Source organism: Prionailurus bengalensis, chromosome A1 (assembly GCF_016509475.1).
Source record: "Prionailurus bengalensis isolate Pbe53 chromosome A1, Fcat_Pben_1.1_paternal_pri, whole genome shotgun sequence".
NCBI lineage: Eukaryota > Metazoa > Chordata > Mammalia > Carnivora > Felidae > Prionailurus > Prionailurus bengalensis.
In genome coordinates, this window is record NC_057343.1 from 223,263,261 (window position 1) to 223,280,444 (window position 17,184).

At 35.9% G+C, this 17,184-nt stretch overlaps 1 protein-coding gene across 1 annotated transcript in view; it reads left to right on the forward strand.

Moving 5' to 3' along the window:
• Window positions 1–13,173, forward strand: part of CDH12 (cadherin 12) — a 275,168-nt gene extending 261,995 nt beyond the window's left edge. The window contains exons 9-11 of the mRNA XM_043600771.1: window positions 4,165–4,282; window positions 9,021–9,272; window positions 11,970–13,173. Of these exons, the coding sequence (XP_043456706.1) occupies window positions 4,165–4,282; window positions 9,021–9,272; window positions 11,970–12,469 (870 nt within the window). The 3' untranslated portion in view covers window positions 12,470–13,173. The remainder of the gene's footprint in view (window positions 1–4,164; window positions 4,283–9,020; window positions 9,273–11,969) is intronic.
• Window positions 13,174–17,184: the final 4,011 nt, after the last annotated feature.

The window sequence follows — 17,184 nt, forward strand, 5'->3', positions numbered from 1 at the left end:
GTGTGTGTTTACATTAAAAAAACCCCACAATGGATAGTAAATTCAAAAGTTAAGGGTGATTTATGGATGTACAAGTAACACCACAGGAGATAAAGTGATGCTAGCTTAGTGAACATTCTTTGTATGACTAAAAAGCCTAGGATTGCAGATCTGCTCTGTTTTCCTTTCCTTTAGTGTGGAATTTCTATGGACTCTGTGACTATAAAGAAGCAAACAAATTGAGAATGCATTCTTCTAGTGTTTCTTCCTTTGGTCACATGCTTTATGAAGAAGTACAGAAAAGCTCTACAGCCCATTAAAAATTTAAGGCTTATTTCTTTGGTGGCCTTGAGTAGAACATCTGGGTTACTGAAAATCTCTGAATTATATTTTCCTTATTAAGTCAATATTGTTCTGATTCTAGTGGGAGATCTCATGAGGGAGGACACCATAGTTAAAAAAGTTATATCAAAATCCTAGAGTTAATGTGAGTGGTGTTGGGTAGCCAGTTTTTGTTTCTATACTATTACAGATGAGTGGGTAAAATAGCATACCATGTTATAATGTAATATGATGGTATGATATGACATGATACGATATGATGAATCAAGAATGAGCAAATGATGAGAGTGTGTCAGAAATAATAATATGATTAACCCAATACTGTGCACCTAGGTCCAAAGGAAAAATAGATCAGTATGCTTGGTTTGCTTTCTATTTTAATCACCTTTAAACAGCATAACTATTCATTTAAATAAATTTGAAGTTTTAATTCTTACAGAAAAATTGTAATATTTCAAACAGTATCATTATTCAAAAAGATCATTCTTTAATCTTCAGTATTTGTTTCAATTTGAATACATTAAACTGATTTGTAGCAAATCTGTCCCATAATCCTAATCCTGTGATGCCCACTAGCTAGGTAGCTATTAAATTAAAATTAAATAAATTTAAAAATCAGTGTTCTCTTTCACACTAACCACATTTCAATTGCTCAATGACTGTATGTGATGAGCAGCTACCATTTTTTTTCCATGTAGATATACAATATTTCCATCAATACTGAAACTTCTAGTGGCTTGTGTTGCTCTAATCCTTTCTCTGATAATTTGGAGAAAGTATTAATTTTATTACAGCATGACTTGTATAGTCAGATTTCCCATTTGATAAATTTGCATCCTTAACTTTGAATAGACACAGAAATGCAGAAAAAGGTTTAACCCTCTATCCCCTTAAATGTACCCACAAATTACATGGGATAAGCTCACTGCTTGCTTTAGTGTCTGAAATAGAAGCACCTGAATAAATGTTTAACAAATAATAAACTTATTTGTTTATTTGAGAATGTATTAAGAGGTTTTCTGAAATTCCACAATGTAGCAATTTCTCATTTTCCAGATCCCTTCACCCTCACCCCCATAACCAATCCCCACCTTTTTTTTTTTTAGATAATTAGGGATTTAATTCTTTTATACCAAACAGACTCTTGTAATGCACACAATGAAAGTCCTTCGGATATAGAATTCCATTCAGTGCTTCTCTGCTTGTCTAGTAAATGAGTTTAAAAAGTTGGGAATAGTTGAAATGACCTGAGGTAACTTGTTTTTCTTACATCTGGGCAAAGTGGTAGGTAATCCGTGGGGTCCTTGGACGCTCTTTTTCTAATAAACATCTGTTGGGCTTTCTACTGGGTCACACTTACGTACAAAGCACAACCCTGAAATATTACTAAGTTTTAAGGGAGTGTGGAATGTGAGCATTTTCTGCTTTTGACCCAGCCATCTTCCCATTGTCTAAGAATTATGCATAGGAACTGTCTATCTCTTCTGGCCTATAATTGAATATGTATGTATGCAAGTATGTATACATGTATATATGTGATATCTGGCAAGAGACAACAGGAAAAGAAAAGGATGATACTATCTAAATCAACAATGGTGAATCACTGAAGTGTGAGAGGTTTTTTACTTAGCGTAATGACTCCCAAGTGTCAATTCCAGATAAGTGCCAGTTTAAACCAAAATTTTCTTCTCTGTCTGCTGTTTGAAAGGACATTGCTTCATTCTAAAGTTATGTTCTTGATATTTTTTGGTGTTAAAGAACTTTAATATAGTAAATGATTTTGCTTGCTGATAGTAGTTAATGGCATAACAAAACAAAACACCTGGCAAACCAATCCCTTAATAATTTACAGAACATTTATGGATGGGAACTATGATCTGATTAAGCATATGGATTTATGTGAAGGAAAGTTGAAGTTTTATAGAAGTGTGACCGATTTACACTGAATTAGAGACCTGGATTTCTCATGAGAAAATCAATTTGTTGGGGTGCCTGGGTGGCTCAGTCGGCTAAGCGGCCGACTTCACCTCGGGTCATGATCTCATGGTCTGTGAATTCGAGCCCCACATTGGGTGAGCACTATGCTGTCAGCTCAGAGCCTGGAGCCCGCTTCGGATGCTGTGTCTCCCTCTCTCTCTGCCCTTCTGCTCATGCTCTGTCTCTCTCTCTCTCCCTCAAAAAATAAACATTAAAAAAATTAAAAAATAAAGTAAGCCAATTTTTCAAATTACAAATTACCAATACTGCTTCAGGCACTAAATTTCCTAGTATGTATGCTTATGTGTGAATGTGTGTATGTGTATGTAAGCCTACATGCACACAAATATATGGGGAGGTAGAACATAGTACTAAGACTGAGTTTTAACCATGAAATGAAAACAAAAAGTATCAAATAAATCACATGTTTAGGGGCCCTTGGGTGGCTCAGTCAGTGGGTTGTCCGACTTCGGCTCAGGTCATGACCTCACAACACGTGAGTTTGAGCCCCACATCCCGCGTCGGGCTCTGTGCCGACAGCTCAGAGACTGGAGCCTGCTTTGGATTCTGTGTCTCCCTCTCTTTGCCCCTTCCCAGTGCTCTCTCTCTCTCTCTGTCTTTCAAAAATAAATAAGCATTAAAAAAGTAATTAAAAAAATAAATCACATGTTTAATGTCATCGTGCTAAGACACGACGTGTGCTTTGCCCACTGTGACCACAATGTAGTACTTGAAATGTAAGGTCTTCCTCTGGCAAATTCAAACTTAGTCTAAAAGAGTCATCACCTGAGCAGTCCTCTGCCCTCACCCTCTTCTACACACAATTCCTGAAATTCTTTCTGATGCAAAGCCATTGCATATGTTAATAAATAAAACCTCAAAGCCATTATAATTTGGTTATCTGTGTAGTGAATTATCAATTTCACAGTTTGGCTCTTAGAAGTTATTTTTAATCTCCAAATTCTTAAGGGCACTTTATTGAAGTGTCAGAATTTTAACTACCAGACATACAACCTATGGGAGAGATTTAGGAAAAATTTTAAACACGATGGTTAGTGTTTACTTCCTAAAAACATTTTATGAGAATGCAATTAGTAGTCTGGCCCGTTGTGGGGAAACAAATAAAAGAACAAAATCAGATATACATCCTGTGAATTTCTCTTTCTCAACATTTTATTTATTTATGAAAATAAAATTCATTCTCACAAACGTAACTATACTAAAATTTTGCTGTCGCAAGGGCTTTTAAATAATCAGCGATTTTCTTTCTAGTAAGCATTTTCGTATTTATGTTAGAAAGCATTTATTTTATTTAGTTTAAAATGCAAGCAAGTGCATTTTAATTTTATTTTGCTTATTAGTGAGAGTTTTCAATGCTGTTAAGCTTTTTTTACTTTTATTTTAATTTTTGTTAACGTTTTATTTATTTTTGAGACAGAGAGAGACAGCATGGACGGGGGAGGGGCAGAGAGAGAGGGAGACAGAATCGGAAGCAGGCTCCAGGCTCTGAGCCATCAGCCCAGAGCCAGACGCAGGGCTCGAACCCACAGACCATGAGATCGTGACCTGAGGTGAAGTCGGACGCTTAACCGACTGAGCCACCCAGGCGCCCCAAGCTTTTTATTTATGCAGATATTGATTTGGAATTGGCCCAGACCCTATAATTGTACCTGCCATTATGAACTGTAAATGTTTAGATATTTGTTTATAAAAATTATTTGTAAATAATTGGTCCACCGATATGAATCTTAAAAATGTCATTTATCTCTCCTTGCATGCATCATTGAATAAACTTACTAGCCTGGGATGTTAAGTTCCCTTTGAAACTCATGACTGACTTCAAGTTTCATCTCAACTTTGTTTCAGATAATTCAGATAGTCAGCGCTGCAGACCGAGATCTTTCACCTGCTGGGCAGCAATTTTCCTTTAGATTATCACCTGAAGCTGCCGTCAAACCAAATTTTACAGTCCGTGACTTCAGAAGTAAGTTTAACCGCATAAAAACGTACCTCTTGCCATGTAACTTTGTAAAAGGGCACAAAGGTAGCAACCCATGTTTTTCCTAGAAGCACTCAAGTTCATAAAATGTGGAAATCCATATATGAGAAATACGAAATTCTATGGCTAGCAGTAAATTAAATATTTAACCTATATAGATTGTATCTAATGAGGCAAATTGCTTCCATTTATAATGTGGACGGTCCCTTAATGAGTCAAGCCAAAATAGCCCATCTGGGAAATTGAATGCTTTCTATGTTTTAAACGTATCATTTGTTCCACGTGCACATTACTTGTACAAACACATACGTAACTTCTTAGTAATTGGTTTGTTTGAATAATATACAGTACAGCACAGGTTAAGAATAAGGCTTTGTAACTAGAATGGCAGAAATTTTCATTCCCACTCCATTATGTCCTCAATGGCAGACTCTCAATGTATGAAGTTATACTACATAATTTTAAACTCATAGTTGAAATAAATCAACCTCATAGTATTTATTTTTTTTTTAATTTAATGTTTTTATTTTTGAAACAGGGAGAGACAGAGCATGAACAGGGAGGGTCAGAGAGAGGGAGACACAGAGTCTGAAACAGGCTCCAGGCTCTGAACTGTCAGCACAGAGCCTGATGTGGGGCTCTAACTCAGGGACCGTGAGATCGTGACCTGAGCCGAAGTCGGACGCTAAACCGACTGAGCCACCCAGGCGCCCTCAGAGTATTTATATTAAATAAAATAATACGTGCAAATCATTTAGCACAATACCCAAGATTATTTTAGTGATCACCTCTGCCATCAGTCTACACTTCTGTGTCTAACTACGGTCATCATCACCACTGCTTCTGCTCCTAATGGTATCACATCTGCTACTGTGACAGTCACTACAAAAATACAAAGGACACTGGATATATTGCAGCTAAGTACTGGCCAGTTGTTCTTACATTATTAATTCTGTGACTGTGGACATTTTATCCCTTTAAGTTTCTAGTTATGAAATAGGAATTAGAAACATCTGAGTTCATAATATTGGATGGTAAAAAGCTAGTTTCTTACTAAATTCTATGCTTATAAAACAAATGAACAGATTGTGATGAGATGATAATGATTGACAGAAGTCAAAGGATGTCTGAAAAAAATTTACTTGTCTGTAAATATTTAGAGAAAGAAATCAGACATTTTGTCACAGAAGGAAATTCAGTAGGGTTTTCTCCATCTAATAGTGTAGCGTGAGGAATGGCTATAAATGCAATAGGGTCCCAAATATGAAAGGCCTTATAAGTAGAGACACCACATATTTTATTATGAAAGCTAGAATACTTTGGAGAATATACATGGACGATATTAGTGATTTTAATTAGAACAGCTCACATAAAATAGGACTGCCCAAGACAAACCAGAACATGTAGTCACCGTAACTAGAAGCCATTTAAAGACATTATAACTTTGGAAAGGTTTAGAAGACCATAATATGTTCAAATTTGCATTAGGAAGATCAGTTTGGTTGTAGTTTGAAAAAGACAACAGAAGGATATAGGATTACTTCTGATGCTATTGCAGGAGGGGGTGAAAGTGTGTTAGATTAAGGTAATGGCTCATGGAGATAGGTGGATAGAGATAGAAAGTTGTAGGGCTTGATGCTAGATTCCCTAAATTCTGGATGTGAATACAATGGACAAGAAGACTAATCAGACCTCCAGATCCCTGGCTTGGGCAACAAAGTAGATGGACACATCATTTAGGGACATAAGCATTGACTATCTTCCCTATTGTATGGTTTTGGAGAATTAATATCTCATAATATGAATTAGATCATCTTGCCTCATAGCAATAGTGTTTTGTCACAGTCCGAACATTGTTTGCTATTTAAATATGCCATTTTAATTCCCCCTTTTATCTGAACTTACATTTTAAGTGTAAGTGTAAGTCTTTAAAAACTGAATAGAAACTTTTTATTACCTCACATATTTACCTCACCTCCTCCCCCCCCCCCAGGGGTAGACTATTTCAGTTCTACTCACGTTGCAAATTTCAATTCTACAATACAGTGGTATCAACCATAGCACCATGTTATAGTTACCATGGTATACTTTGTTATACCCATTCATCTTCTAATTGTGATTTTGTATCTTTTTGCCCATGTTTCCCTATTTTTACCACCCCCAAGCCCTGGCAACCCCATTTGTGCTCTCTGTTTTTATGGGTTCCTTTTTGTTGTTGTCGTTCTTTTTTAGATTTCACCTCTAATGTCATGTGCAGTATTCATCTTTGTCTGCCTGGCTTATATCACTTAGCATAATGCCCTCCAGGTTTGTTCATGTTGTCACAAACGTCAATATTTCCTTCTTTCTTACTGTTGAATAAAACTTCTTTGTGTGCATATATATTAATAGTTATATGATACACATAAACTTTTTCTTTATCTGTTGTGCAGTAGAAACTATTTTAAGAGTGGAAATGAGGTTTAATGTCTTTTTTCCCATCATGAACAGCACAATGAATTGTATATGGTCACATATCAATAACAATAATGGGTTGAAAATTCAGTAATCCCTTTTTCTGGGGGAGTATGTTCCCAGACACCTAGTAGATTCCTGACACCGAGCCACAGGTCGTACTGAACCCTGCATATACATGTCTTCTACTATGCACAGATATCTATGAAAAAATTTAACTTATAAATTAGACACAGTAACAGCAGTAATGAAATAGAACAATTATAGCCGTATGCTCACATAAAAGTTATGTGAATGTGATTTCTCTCTTTCTTAAAATATCTTGTGTTGTATTCATCCTTCTTCTTCTTGTGATGATGTAAGATGATAAAATGCTAAGACAATGAGATGGAATGAGGGGAAAGACAGGCATTGTGATATAGCAGTAGGCTACCTTTGACCTTTTGACCACACATCCGAAAGAGGATCATCTGCTTCCAGGCCTAGGTTGACTTTGGGCAGCCGAAATCAGAGAAAGTGAACCCATGGATAATGGGGAGGAGGGAGAGGCTAAACATTAACAAAAGGGTAGGGTACATTTTGATACAATGTGTTCAAGAATATCAAATCCATGGCTCCTCAAGTACACATATATCAGCTTCTCCAACCTCCTATTCTTATGTTTCAAATTTTAATCCTGACTGTTCCTTTTCCTCAGCTTCAGGTATTCAACCAGTTGCTGAAGATTTCAATGTTAATTCAACTACTCCACATTTCTTTGTTCCTACTCTCATCATCATTATCTGGCATTACTGAGTCTGGCTGGCCATGTTATAATAGACATTTTGCATCTTGGTATTTTTCTTTTTTAATTTAAAAAATATCCGTATGTAATAACCAAGTCATCTTCCCATGCAAAACAATCTTATCAAGTAACTTTTTCTCAACTTAGTGCTTCTAATGTAATGAATCTAGAGAATCTGCCTAAGTTTTAGTTGTTGAAATTAGACTATACAAATAGATGAATGAATATTACTGAGTTAGCAACATTGTCTGACAAACTTGTATTTTAATGAGTACTATATTTTTCTAAAATTAGTTTTCATGATTCCAAAGTGGATATGATGTATGACTATAATAGGTTAAATATTAATATATTTTTTATTTATTTTTTTATTAAAAAAATTTTTTTAACGTTTATTTATTTTTGGGACAACGAGAGACAGAGCATGAACGGGGGAGGGGCAGGAAGAGGGAGACACAGAATCGGAAACAAGCTCCAGGCTCTGAGCCATCAGCCCAGAGCCCGACGCGGGGCTCGAACTCACGGACCGTGAGATCGTGACCTGAGCTGAAGTCGGACGCTTAACCGACTGAGCCACCCAGGCGCCCCGATACATTTTTTAAAATAAATAGTAAGATATGTGTAGGAGTTACTTTAATGGACACAAAAATGAAATGGTGTTTTGAATAAAACCATATTTCCGCTTGTGTGTGTAGAAATACAATAAGTAAAGAACAAATACATGCAAAATAATACTTTCAATAGAAGTATTCGTTGCATTTATATAAGATTTAAAATTTGTATTGCCTTGGATTATCTAAGTAAATATTGCTGTTTTTTATTTTGTCAGAATTAAAATGAATCATTTTTGTACTTATATTAAAATGGTGATTATTTATGTTTAAAATTTTTAATGAATCTTGATGTTTTTAACACACTTATTTTCTCATTTTCCTATACTAACTAATGTGCAAAAGTGAAAAATGTAGATACAGATATATACAGATATATTTTACCATATACATAGCTATATAGCACAGATTCAGATCCAGGGAAAATAATAAGTCAAATGGGAAATTGGTATTTGTTATATTTTAAATAATAGGTTCTTAGGTAACGTATTTTACAGATTCATACTTTGTAATTTTTGCTCTTGTAGCAAGTAAGAAAACACCCACAGTTGTATTTTTTTTTCTCAATGAGATTTTGATGTTAAAAAATGAGTCAAGTCAACACACTTCTTGCTTTATAACCAGTTTCTATTCCTTCTGAATTGAAAATATACATCTTATACCACAGAAGATTAATGTTTCTTCTTTTCCTAAGGATTATTTTGATTACATTTGATTACATTTGGCAGCTCTTATAATAATAAAAGAAAGAATTAAAATATGGGCCTATTTTGCTGATGCAAGAACAGCTTCCTACCGTTTAACAGATACCAACCTTTCAGATTTGAAGTGAAGCTTTTAGTAACCGTCTTATCATCAATGTCATGTCTTGTAGACAACACGGCTGGAATTGAAACCCGAAGAAATGGATACAGCCGCAGGCAGCAAGAGTTGTATTTCCTCCCTGTTGTAATAGAAGACAGCAGTTACCCTGTGCAGAGCAGCACAAACACCATGACTATTCGAGTTTGTAGATGTGACTCTGATGGTACCATCCTGTCTTGTAATGTGGAAGCAATTTTTCTACCTGTAGGACTCAGCACTGGGGCTTTGATTGCAATCCTACTGTGCATTGTTATACTCTTAGGTTGGTTTCAATAATCCCATATTCTCTCTCTCTCTCTCTCTCTCTCTCAGGCTCTCTTCTCTCTGCCTCTGTCTTCACAATTTAACATGTAAATTAGTTTTTCTTCGTTGAGATGTCACATGTGGATAGAAGAAAGATTAACTACATTGAATTCTATTTTTTGTTAATATGAATTTTCTGTTTAAGACTCTATGTATATATAGCATTAAGAATAAACAAATAACATCATCAGAAACACAAGAGTACATTCAAGCCCTTGGGGATTCCAAGGAATAACAGTTTGTTGCACATGCCACAGTGAAATTATTCCAGTAATTATTGCTATCTAATGAGATAGTACATATCTTTAAAAATAAACTAGATGAACCATGGCTCCCCAATTCCCATTCAATAAAGGAAGAAAAGGGAAAAGACAGGAAAGAAATGAAAGAAAGTAAAAGCGTTCCCAATTTTTTTTTCTGTTTAAACTGCCAGCCAAAAGCAGTTCTCATTCTGCTTTTTTCACAGCTCCACACATCAAAATTCTAACCACCCTCCCTAGAAAAGAACACACTAAAACATCCAGAAGCACTGCAAAGGGAAAGGATTGAAGTAACGTATTCTGTAACATCTCTGTGAGAATTAATATAAATCTACTTTAGGGGTTTCCGTCTTCCATCCATTCTGTTCAGCTGGCTCCATTCACTTATTAATTCACTGCCAGATTCACAAAACTAGAGAGAGCTTTTCTGTTTTGCCCGTCATTTCTTTAAGTTCAAATTGCAACAGAGGTACAGCTGGGTACTGTGGAATCCGTTGATATATGCTTCACAAATGTAGATACATACATTTATCTTAAGATAGAAAATTAAAAGAAAAAAAACCTAGGATGTAAAGCATGGAGTAAGGCATTATATGACAGTTTTTGGAGAACATTCTCTAAGAAGGTCACGTCAGTTTGGAAGTTGAAGTTCTGGTCCAATTTGCATGGTGTAGATACTAATTCACACAAGTAACATTGGTGTGTGGAAAAAGATTCAAAATAACATTCTCACACCTGAAATTGAACACCATCAGTTAGGTGCTTAACCTCAAATCAAGGGTTACTCTTTCATGCTTCTTTCTTTCAAGGAGCCACCAGAGTCCCAGAGTATTTCCACATCAACCTACCATGACTTGGCATGTTCTGGATGCTCATTTTTGGCCTGTTTGGCCCTTTTATAGTGTACTGTGTCATCTTGCTCTGCTCAGCATCATTTTGCCCTGCTGTCTGTTACTCATTCCTCCAAATAGTTTCTGAGTGTCCACAGTGCACGTGTCCCATTTTAGCACATGGATTTGCAAGTCCACAGCAGTGAATGTTGACATTTCTAGTTCTGCCATGAAGAATTCTTAAAAACCCAACTCTTCTTGGACCTCTTTAACCAATCCCAAACTCCTTCAGATCTTCCCATTTATTCTTAGCCATTTTCTTATCTTTCCTGGGATGAGGGGAAGCACGAGTGTCCTAGGATGTTTAGGGATCTTTTATGGGGCCCTCAGACACATCAGCTAGTAGTCCCCTTCTCAGCCATAGCAACTCCAAAGCCATTTTAGATGCAGGCCTTCTCTGTGAGGTTTGCAGTTTCTGGCTCATTCCCCAGGTGAGCAATAGTCTTTTTTCATTTTGGGACCTCCTTAAATCCTGGGAAGAGAGCAGAGTGCTAAACATCTCTTAGAGGCCCATCATACAAAAGCTCTACCTATATCTCCTTCCTCCTTCCAGCTGGTCAACCTTTTAATTTGGGAAGAAGAGGGAATAAATGAGCTTTCCTCATCATGCAGTCTCCTCTAATTTATAATCTTTTGACAACAGTCTTCCAGACTCTACTGTAGAAAATCAAACATACTGTGACTTTCAATCGGTTACCCCTTCTGTGGAGGAGAGGGGGTTTTATATTGACCAAAGTTGAGCACTGACCTTATGATTTGAATCTGGGCCCATTCGCTTCTAGAGGAACTAAACACTTACAATTTAGTGGTTGCTGGGCATCAGCCAGGAGCAAAGAAAGATTTAAGTGAGAGCATATAAATTAAATATTTCAAAATTTTATCATGAATGACTGCAAACTGAACACTGGGAATTTGATTTAGAAAATGTCTCAAAATGTTAGGACACAGAATTTAAATAATTAGAAATCTCAGTTGACACAGTTTATAAAACGAAGGCCCTTATATTCTGTACTCTTCCTTCCTTTCTCCTCTCCTTCCTTCCCTTCTTTCTTCCCTTTCTAAATGTATCACTTTGAAAAGTCATTTTTACAAGAAGATGTGGGTTTATTTCATTAGAAATGCAAGTAATGTTACAGCTAGGGAATCTAGCTATAAATAATATCTAAGTGTTACTTATGGGCAATAATATTTAAGTTTTATTATACCAATACTATACAGCTCTCTCTATGCTTAGAACAAGCATTCTTTCTTACAAAATTTTGTAACACACCTTTTTTAACTGCCACTAAAATACTGAAATATAACACAAACTAAATATAAGACAGTCATTGCTTGATTTTGTGAATAATTTTGCTAAGGTTTCTTGTTAGCTACAATTTGAAAATGAAGTTGAGCTTTACACGGTGAACAGTGTAAACATAGATATGATCCTTCTTGATTATAATATGTTTACTTTGAAAATAATCAACTACATATTCTCAACTTGCAACTTTTGTCTTGTTCTAGCCATCGTTGTACTGTATGTAGCTCTGCGAAGGCAGAAGAAGAAAGACACTCTAATGACCTCGAAAGAAGACATCAGAGACAACGTTATCCATTATGATGACGAAGGAGGTGGGGAGGAGGACACCCAGGCTTTCGATATTGGTGCTCTGAGAAATCCGAAAGTGATTGAAGAAAACAAAATTCGCAGGGATATAAAACCAGACTCTCTCTGTTTACCTCGTCAGAGACCACCGGTGGAAGACAACACAGACATAAGGGATTTCATTAATCAAAGGCTGCAGGAAAATGACGTGGACCCAACTGCTCCACCTTACGATTCATTGGCCACATATGCATATGAAGGAAATGGATCAGTAGCAGACTCCCTTAGCTCTATAGACTCTCTCACCACGGAAGCTGACCAGGACTACGACTATCTGGCAGACTGGGGACCCCGCTTTAAAGTCTTGGCAGACATGTTTGGTGAAGAAGAGAGTTATAACCCTGATAAAGTCACTTAGGGCAGAGGCGAAGGATAAAACACAACCAAATGGAGAAATTTAAGAAAAGGAAACACAAATAGAAATCACACACACATACACACACACACAGACACACACATGCATGCACACATGTGCGCACACACTTACACACACACACACACACACCAGGCTTTATAGGAACACAGTCCTTTGATTACCTGGTTTCTAGCAAGTTGCTATATTTATCATATTGTCAGTTTTGTTTTACTCTGCAAACACAAGATAAATCCTATTAAATGTACTCGCTTGGTTTTGTTTTGTTATTTTGGAAACACACTGAGACAAGCTCAGGCCTATTAAATACAATTTACTGACATGACAACATAGAACGAAGATAGCTATGTGGCATCACGGTGGAAGAGTGTTAGATTTTTCTTAATTCCACTAAAGTGCCTATTGAAACTCTTATCATTTAAAGTGGTGTCCAATGCACTCTGCTGTGATGGCATTACAGGATTCAGAGATACAGAGGACAGAAAACAAAGACACTGTCTTTATGTCAAGGAGCAATAGCAACACGCTGACTTCTAATTCCTTTTGAGGAAAAATGAAGAATACTTTCTGAACTCCATCTTCTTATAATTCAGAGGTTTTTTTTTTCTTTTTTAAACTGTATGCCAAAACACATTTGTTTTTCCTACCCTTTCAGAATATTGAAATAAATGCGATAATATCAAATTCAATATGTAAGTCCTGAATCTTAAAAGCAATGTTTGATCTTCACATTAGTTCGTATTAAAGGTGATCAGCAAAATGTTACTTTTTTTTCCAAAAAAAAGACATTTTTAAAAAGGAAATTAAAGAAAAATCCCTCTTTATGAAGAGAGGCCTCAGGGCTGAAACCCCACATCAAAATAAATATTGGTTTTGTGTTAATAATGTGCTGGTGTGTGGAAGGTTCGTTTTAACAAATCACCAGATTATTAAAGTGTTCAGTCATAGATAAAATTTTAAGTTGCGCTTCTACGAAAATTATTAAGGAAGAAAGTGCCATTAATTCAAACATGGGAAGAGAAATTCATTACAGAGCTTCTCAGAGTTTCTTACAAACTAGTGATTTTTTTGATGAGCAAAGAAAATAAAATACATATCAAATGATACAGGATGGATTTATAGCGTGTCTAAAAATATTACATATTATTAGACAAATAAAAAATCAGGGATTTCAGAAAATTCAAACCAGTGACTAATTCCTAAGATGAACACAAATGCAGAATCAAGCAGTTGATTTATTTAATCAACATGGATTTCAACTTTGTAAACATTGTTATTAATGCTCACAGTTACTTCTTTATGTGATCATCTACAATAATTCCAATATAAATGATCCCATGCAACTCTTCTTTAAAAAACTTTTACTTTTTAATTTAAGGCAGATTTCTGAGAAATGTTAGATTTTATAAGCATACAAATACACCACACTCATATACTTTACTTTCAAGTGAACTGTACCCTATCTAGAAATGCACTTAACAAAACAGATAACTCCGAAGTGATGATATATTTTCTTAACAGTATAATTATACAAGTGACTGCTGAACTATTGAGACTATCTCTAGGAAAAAAAAATAAAATTTGCTTATAAGATCCACCCTGAAAATGTGGTCAATATCTAGCTGTATTTATGAAATATTTATGAATATATTTATATTATATTTGCAAAGTTGTAAAAGAATTCGCGCATGGGAAAAATGGGTAGAAATATGGATAGTATAGGCAAATTGTATTCAGTCCTATTCATTATTAAGTATTATTTCAAAAAATACGTAAGTGATAATCATGCAGTGGCAATTTGGCTCTTAGCATTTGCAGTTCACATACCTTCTTTGGTGCCACATAGTTGCACACTGTCCTTGTTTTCCATATCATGAACAATTGTTGAACCTCTTTTCGTCCTCCCAGCACCCAGATCTCACTTGTGTCTCAACTTTGGGAAATATATTTGAATATTCACATAGTGTAATAATTTGCAGCATAGAATGCTTTGGGAAACAGCTATGTAATTTTTTTTTTTAAAGCTGGTGATGTCATAACCTTACTGGAAAAAAATGAAGGCAACTTCTGGGTTTGTCCTAGCAACATGATTTACTATGCAGTGATGCATGTCCCCTTGAAGAAGGTTAATATGGAAGATCACTTCTGGCTGACAACATGATTCTTGTCAGGAATCATTGACGTTTGTATCTGGTTAGAGCATCTAACTGCCTCTGCAAGCGGTCATAGATAGAAAGCCATAATGGCACAAAGAAAACTTGGGAAGGACAGGTCATTTCAAACCACATGACTGAGATGCTAAGCAAATATGTGAAATTGGTGAGTCTTACCTTTATCAAACTAATAAGTGTTTGGCCATTACTTCTCTATTTTACTTTTGCTACCCCACTGCAATAGTTTCTTAGGGCTGCCATGATGAAGTACCACAGACTGGGTCGCTTAAACAACAGAATTTTATTTCCTTGTGGTTCTGGAAGCTGGAAGTCCAAGAACTAGGTGTTGGAAAAGATTTCTTCTAAAAGCCTCACTCCTTGGCTTGTAAATTTTCTTTCTCCTTGGCTTGGCCATTTTCTGTGTCTTCATATGGTCTGCCCTCTGTGCTAATTCCTCTTCTTTGAAAGACACTGGTCATACTGAGCCCACTCACAGGGCCTCTTTTTACCTTAACTCTTAAATGCTCTGTCTCTAGATACAGTCATATCCTGAGGCACTGGTGATTAGGATTTCAAAATATCAATTTTAGGCAGACACAATTCAGCCCCTAATGGCCAATATATTTAAAAAATATATTTGATTTCCAGCAAATGAGCAAACAAATGGGAAAAAATGATATAGAATGGAAATAATTTCAGGTACAGTGGGAAACCAGAGTGATATAGTGAAAAGAGGTCTTTTGGCGCTCATAAACTGGGATTATAATGGGTTATCTTTTAGACTAATCAATACTTATAATATCTTCCTTTTAATTTTTAATAAGCAGTCCCTGGCCTTCAATTAGGAATTAATCAATGTAAAAAAAGGCTTAGAATTTACATGGAGAATTTTGGCCATTAGTAATAATCATACATAACTTTTTAATTACATGTTTACCTTTACAAAATATATATATGTACATATTATATGTTACATCTGAATATAATATACATTTATTTTAAATGCAACCTTTGTGCTAAAAAAGTATTAGATCAACACATAAGAATGAAACTGTGCTATACTAAATATAATTTAAAATTGCCCTGTACCAAATTCTATCACTAACTGGAAATGTACTATGGAGCAAACACCTTTGCCTCCATGTTTTATTCTCTTTGTAAAATTTATCTGTTACCCTTGGTGTTATCTAGGTTTCTTATGAAATTTCTTGATACTTAAGTTCTAGCTACAATTATAGGAAGTCTATTAAATTGTTTACATATTGATTACATAAATTTTTGAGAATCAAAAAAATCTTTAAGATAGAATGAACAAAAATCTTTGAACTATGGATTTGATTACTTATTTTGGCTTACCGTATACCACATCAGGAGAGCCAGGCAAACATTTCTTAAGACATAATGTCAAGGGGCGCCTGGGTGGCTCAGTCGGTTAAGCGGCCGACTTCGGCTCAGGTCACGATCTCGCGGTCCGTGAGTTCGAGCCCCGCGTCAGGCTCTGTGCTGACAGCTCAGAGCCTGGAGCCTGTTTCAGATTCTGTGTCTCCCTCTCTCTCTGACCCTCCCCCGTTCATGCTCTGTCTCTCTCTGTCTCAAAAATAAATAAACGTTAGAAAAATTAAAAAAAAAAAAAGACATAATGTCAAAATGCCTCAGCAAGACAATGGTAGAGGTGTGCATAGAAAGAGAGAGAAAAAAATATTGGAGCCCAGATCCTGAGACAGAGAAGGAAAACAAGTGACAGGAAGAAAAGGTTGGAAGGGTGTGTCACCCTTTGTCTTTAAGAGGAGGACATTTTCAAAATCCTTGGAAAAGTTTTAGTAACTTAAGGTATTAAAATGTGAATTCTTTGGGCACCTGGGTGGCTTGGTTGAGTGAGTGATTCTTGTTATAGGCTCAAGTCATGACCCCAGGGTAGTAGGGTTGGTCCCCGCCATGGGCTCCGTGCTGAGCTTGGAGACTGCTTAAGATTCTCTTTCTCTTCCTCTGCTGCTTCCCAGCCCCCCTCAAAAATAAAATAAGATAAAGTAAAATGGAAATTCTTAAGAGCAGGTGTAAAAATGCAAGCATATTTGAGGTGGGAACCAAAGTAAGACTAGGTGTGAAAAGAGTTACTAAGATGTCAGTAACATTAGTCTGCTTCCTAAGCAAAAAGAGTGGGAAGGAGATAATTTTACAAACTCATGTTTGAAAATTTCTCTTGACTCCTCTGCTAATTCATAGTCTACCTAGCTACACAATTGTCATTTAGATTTTAAAAAATATTTTGAAGATGTGTTCTATCATATTCTGGCATCCAACCAAGCTGATGAAAAATAAGGGTAAATGTATCACTCCCTCATTTTATGCAATATAAGTTTTTTCGTGATGATATTCAGATTTTTTTCTTTTCCTTTTTGTTATTAAATTTCACACCAACATGTCAAGGTGAGTCTTTTGTCATTCTCAAGACTAGACACCCAGAATGTTCTTTCAATATGGAGCCACAGATCCTTCAGTTTTTGGAGATTGTCTTGTATTAATTCTCTGATGCATTCCTACCCTGTG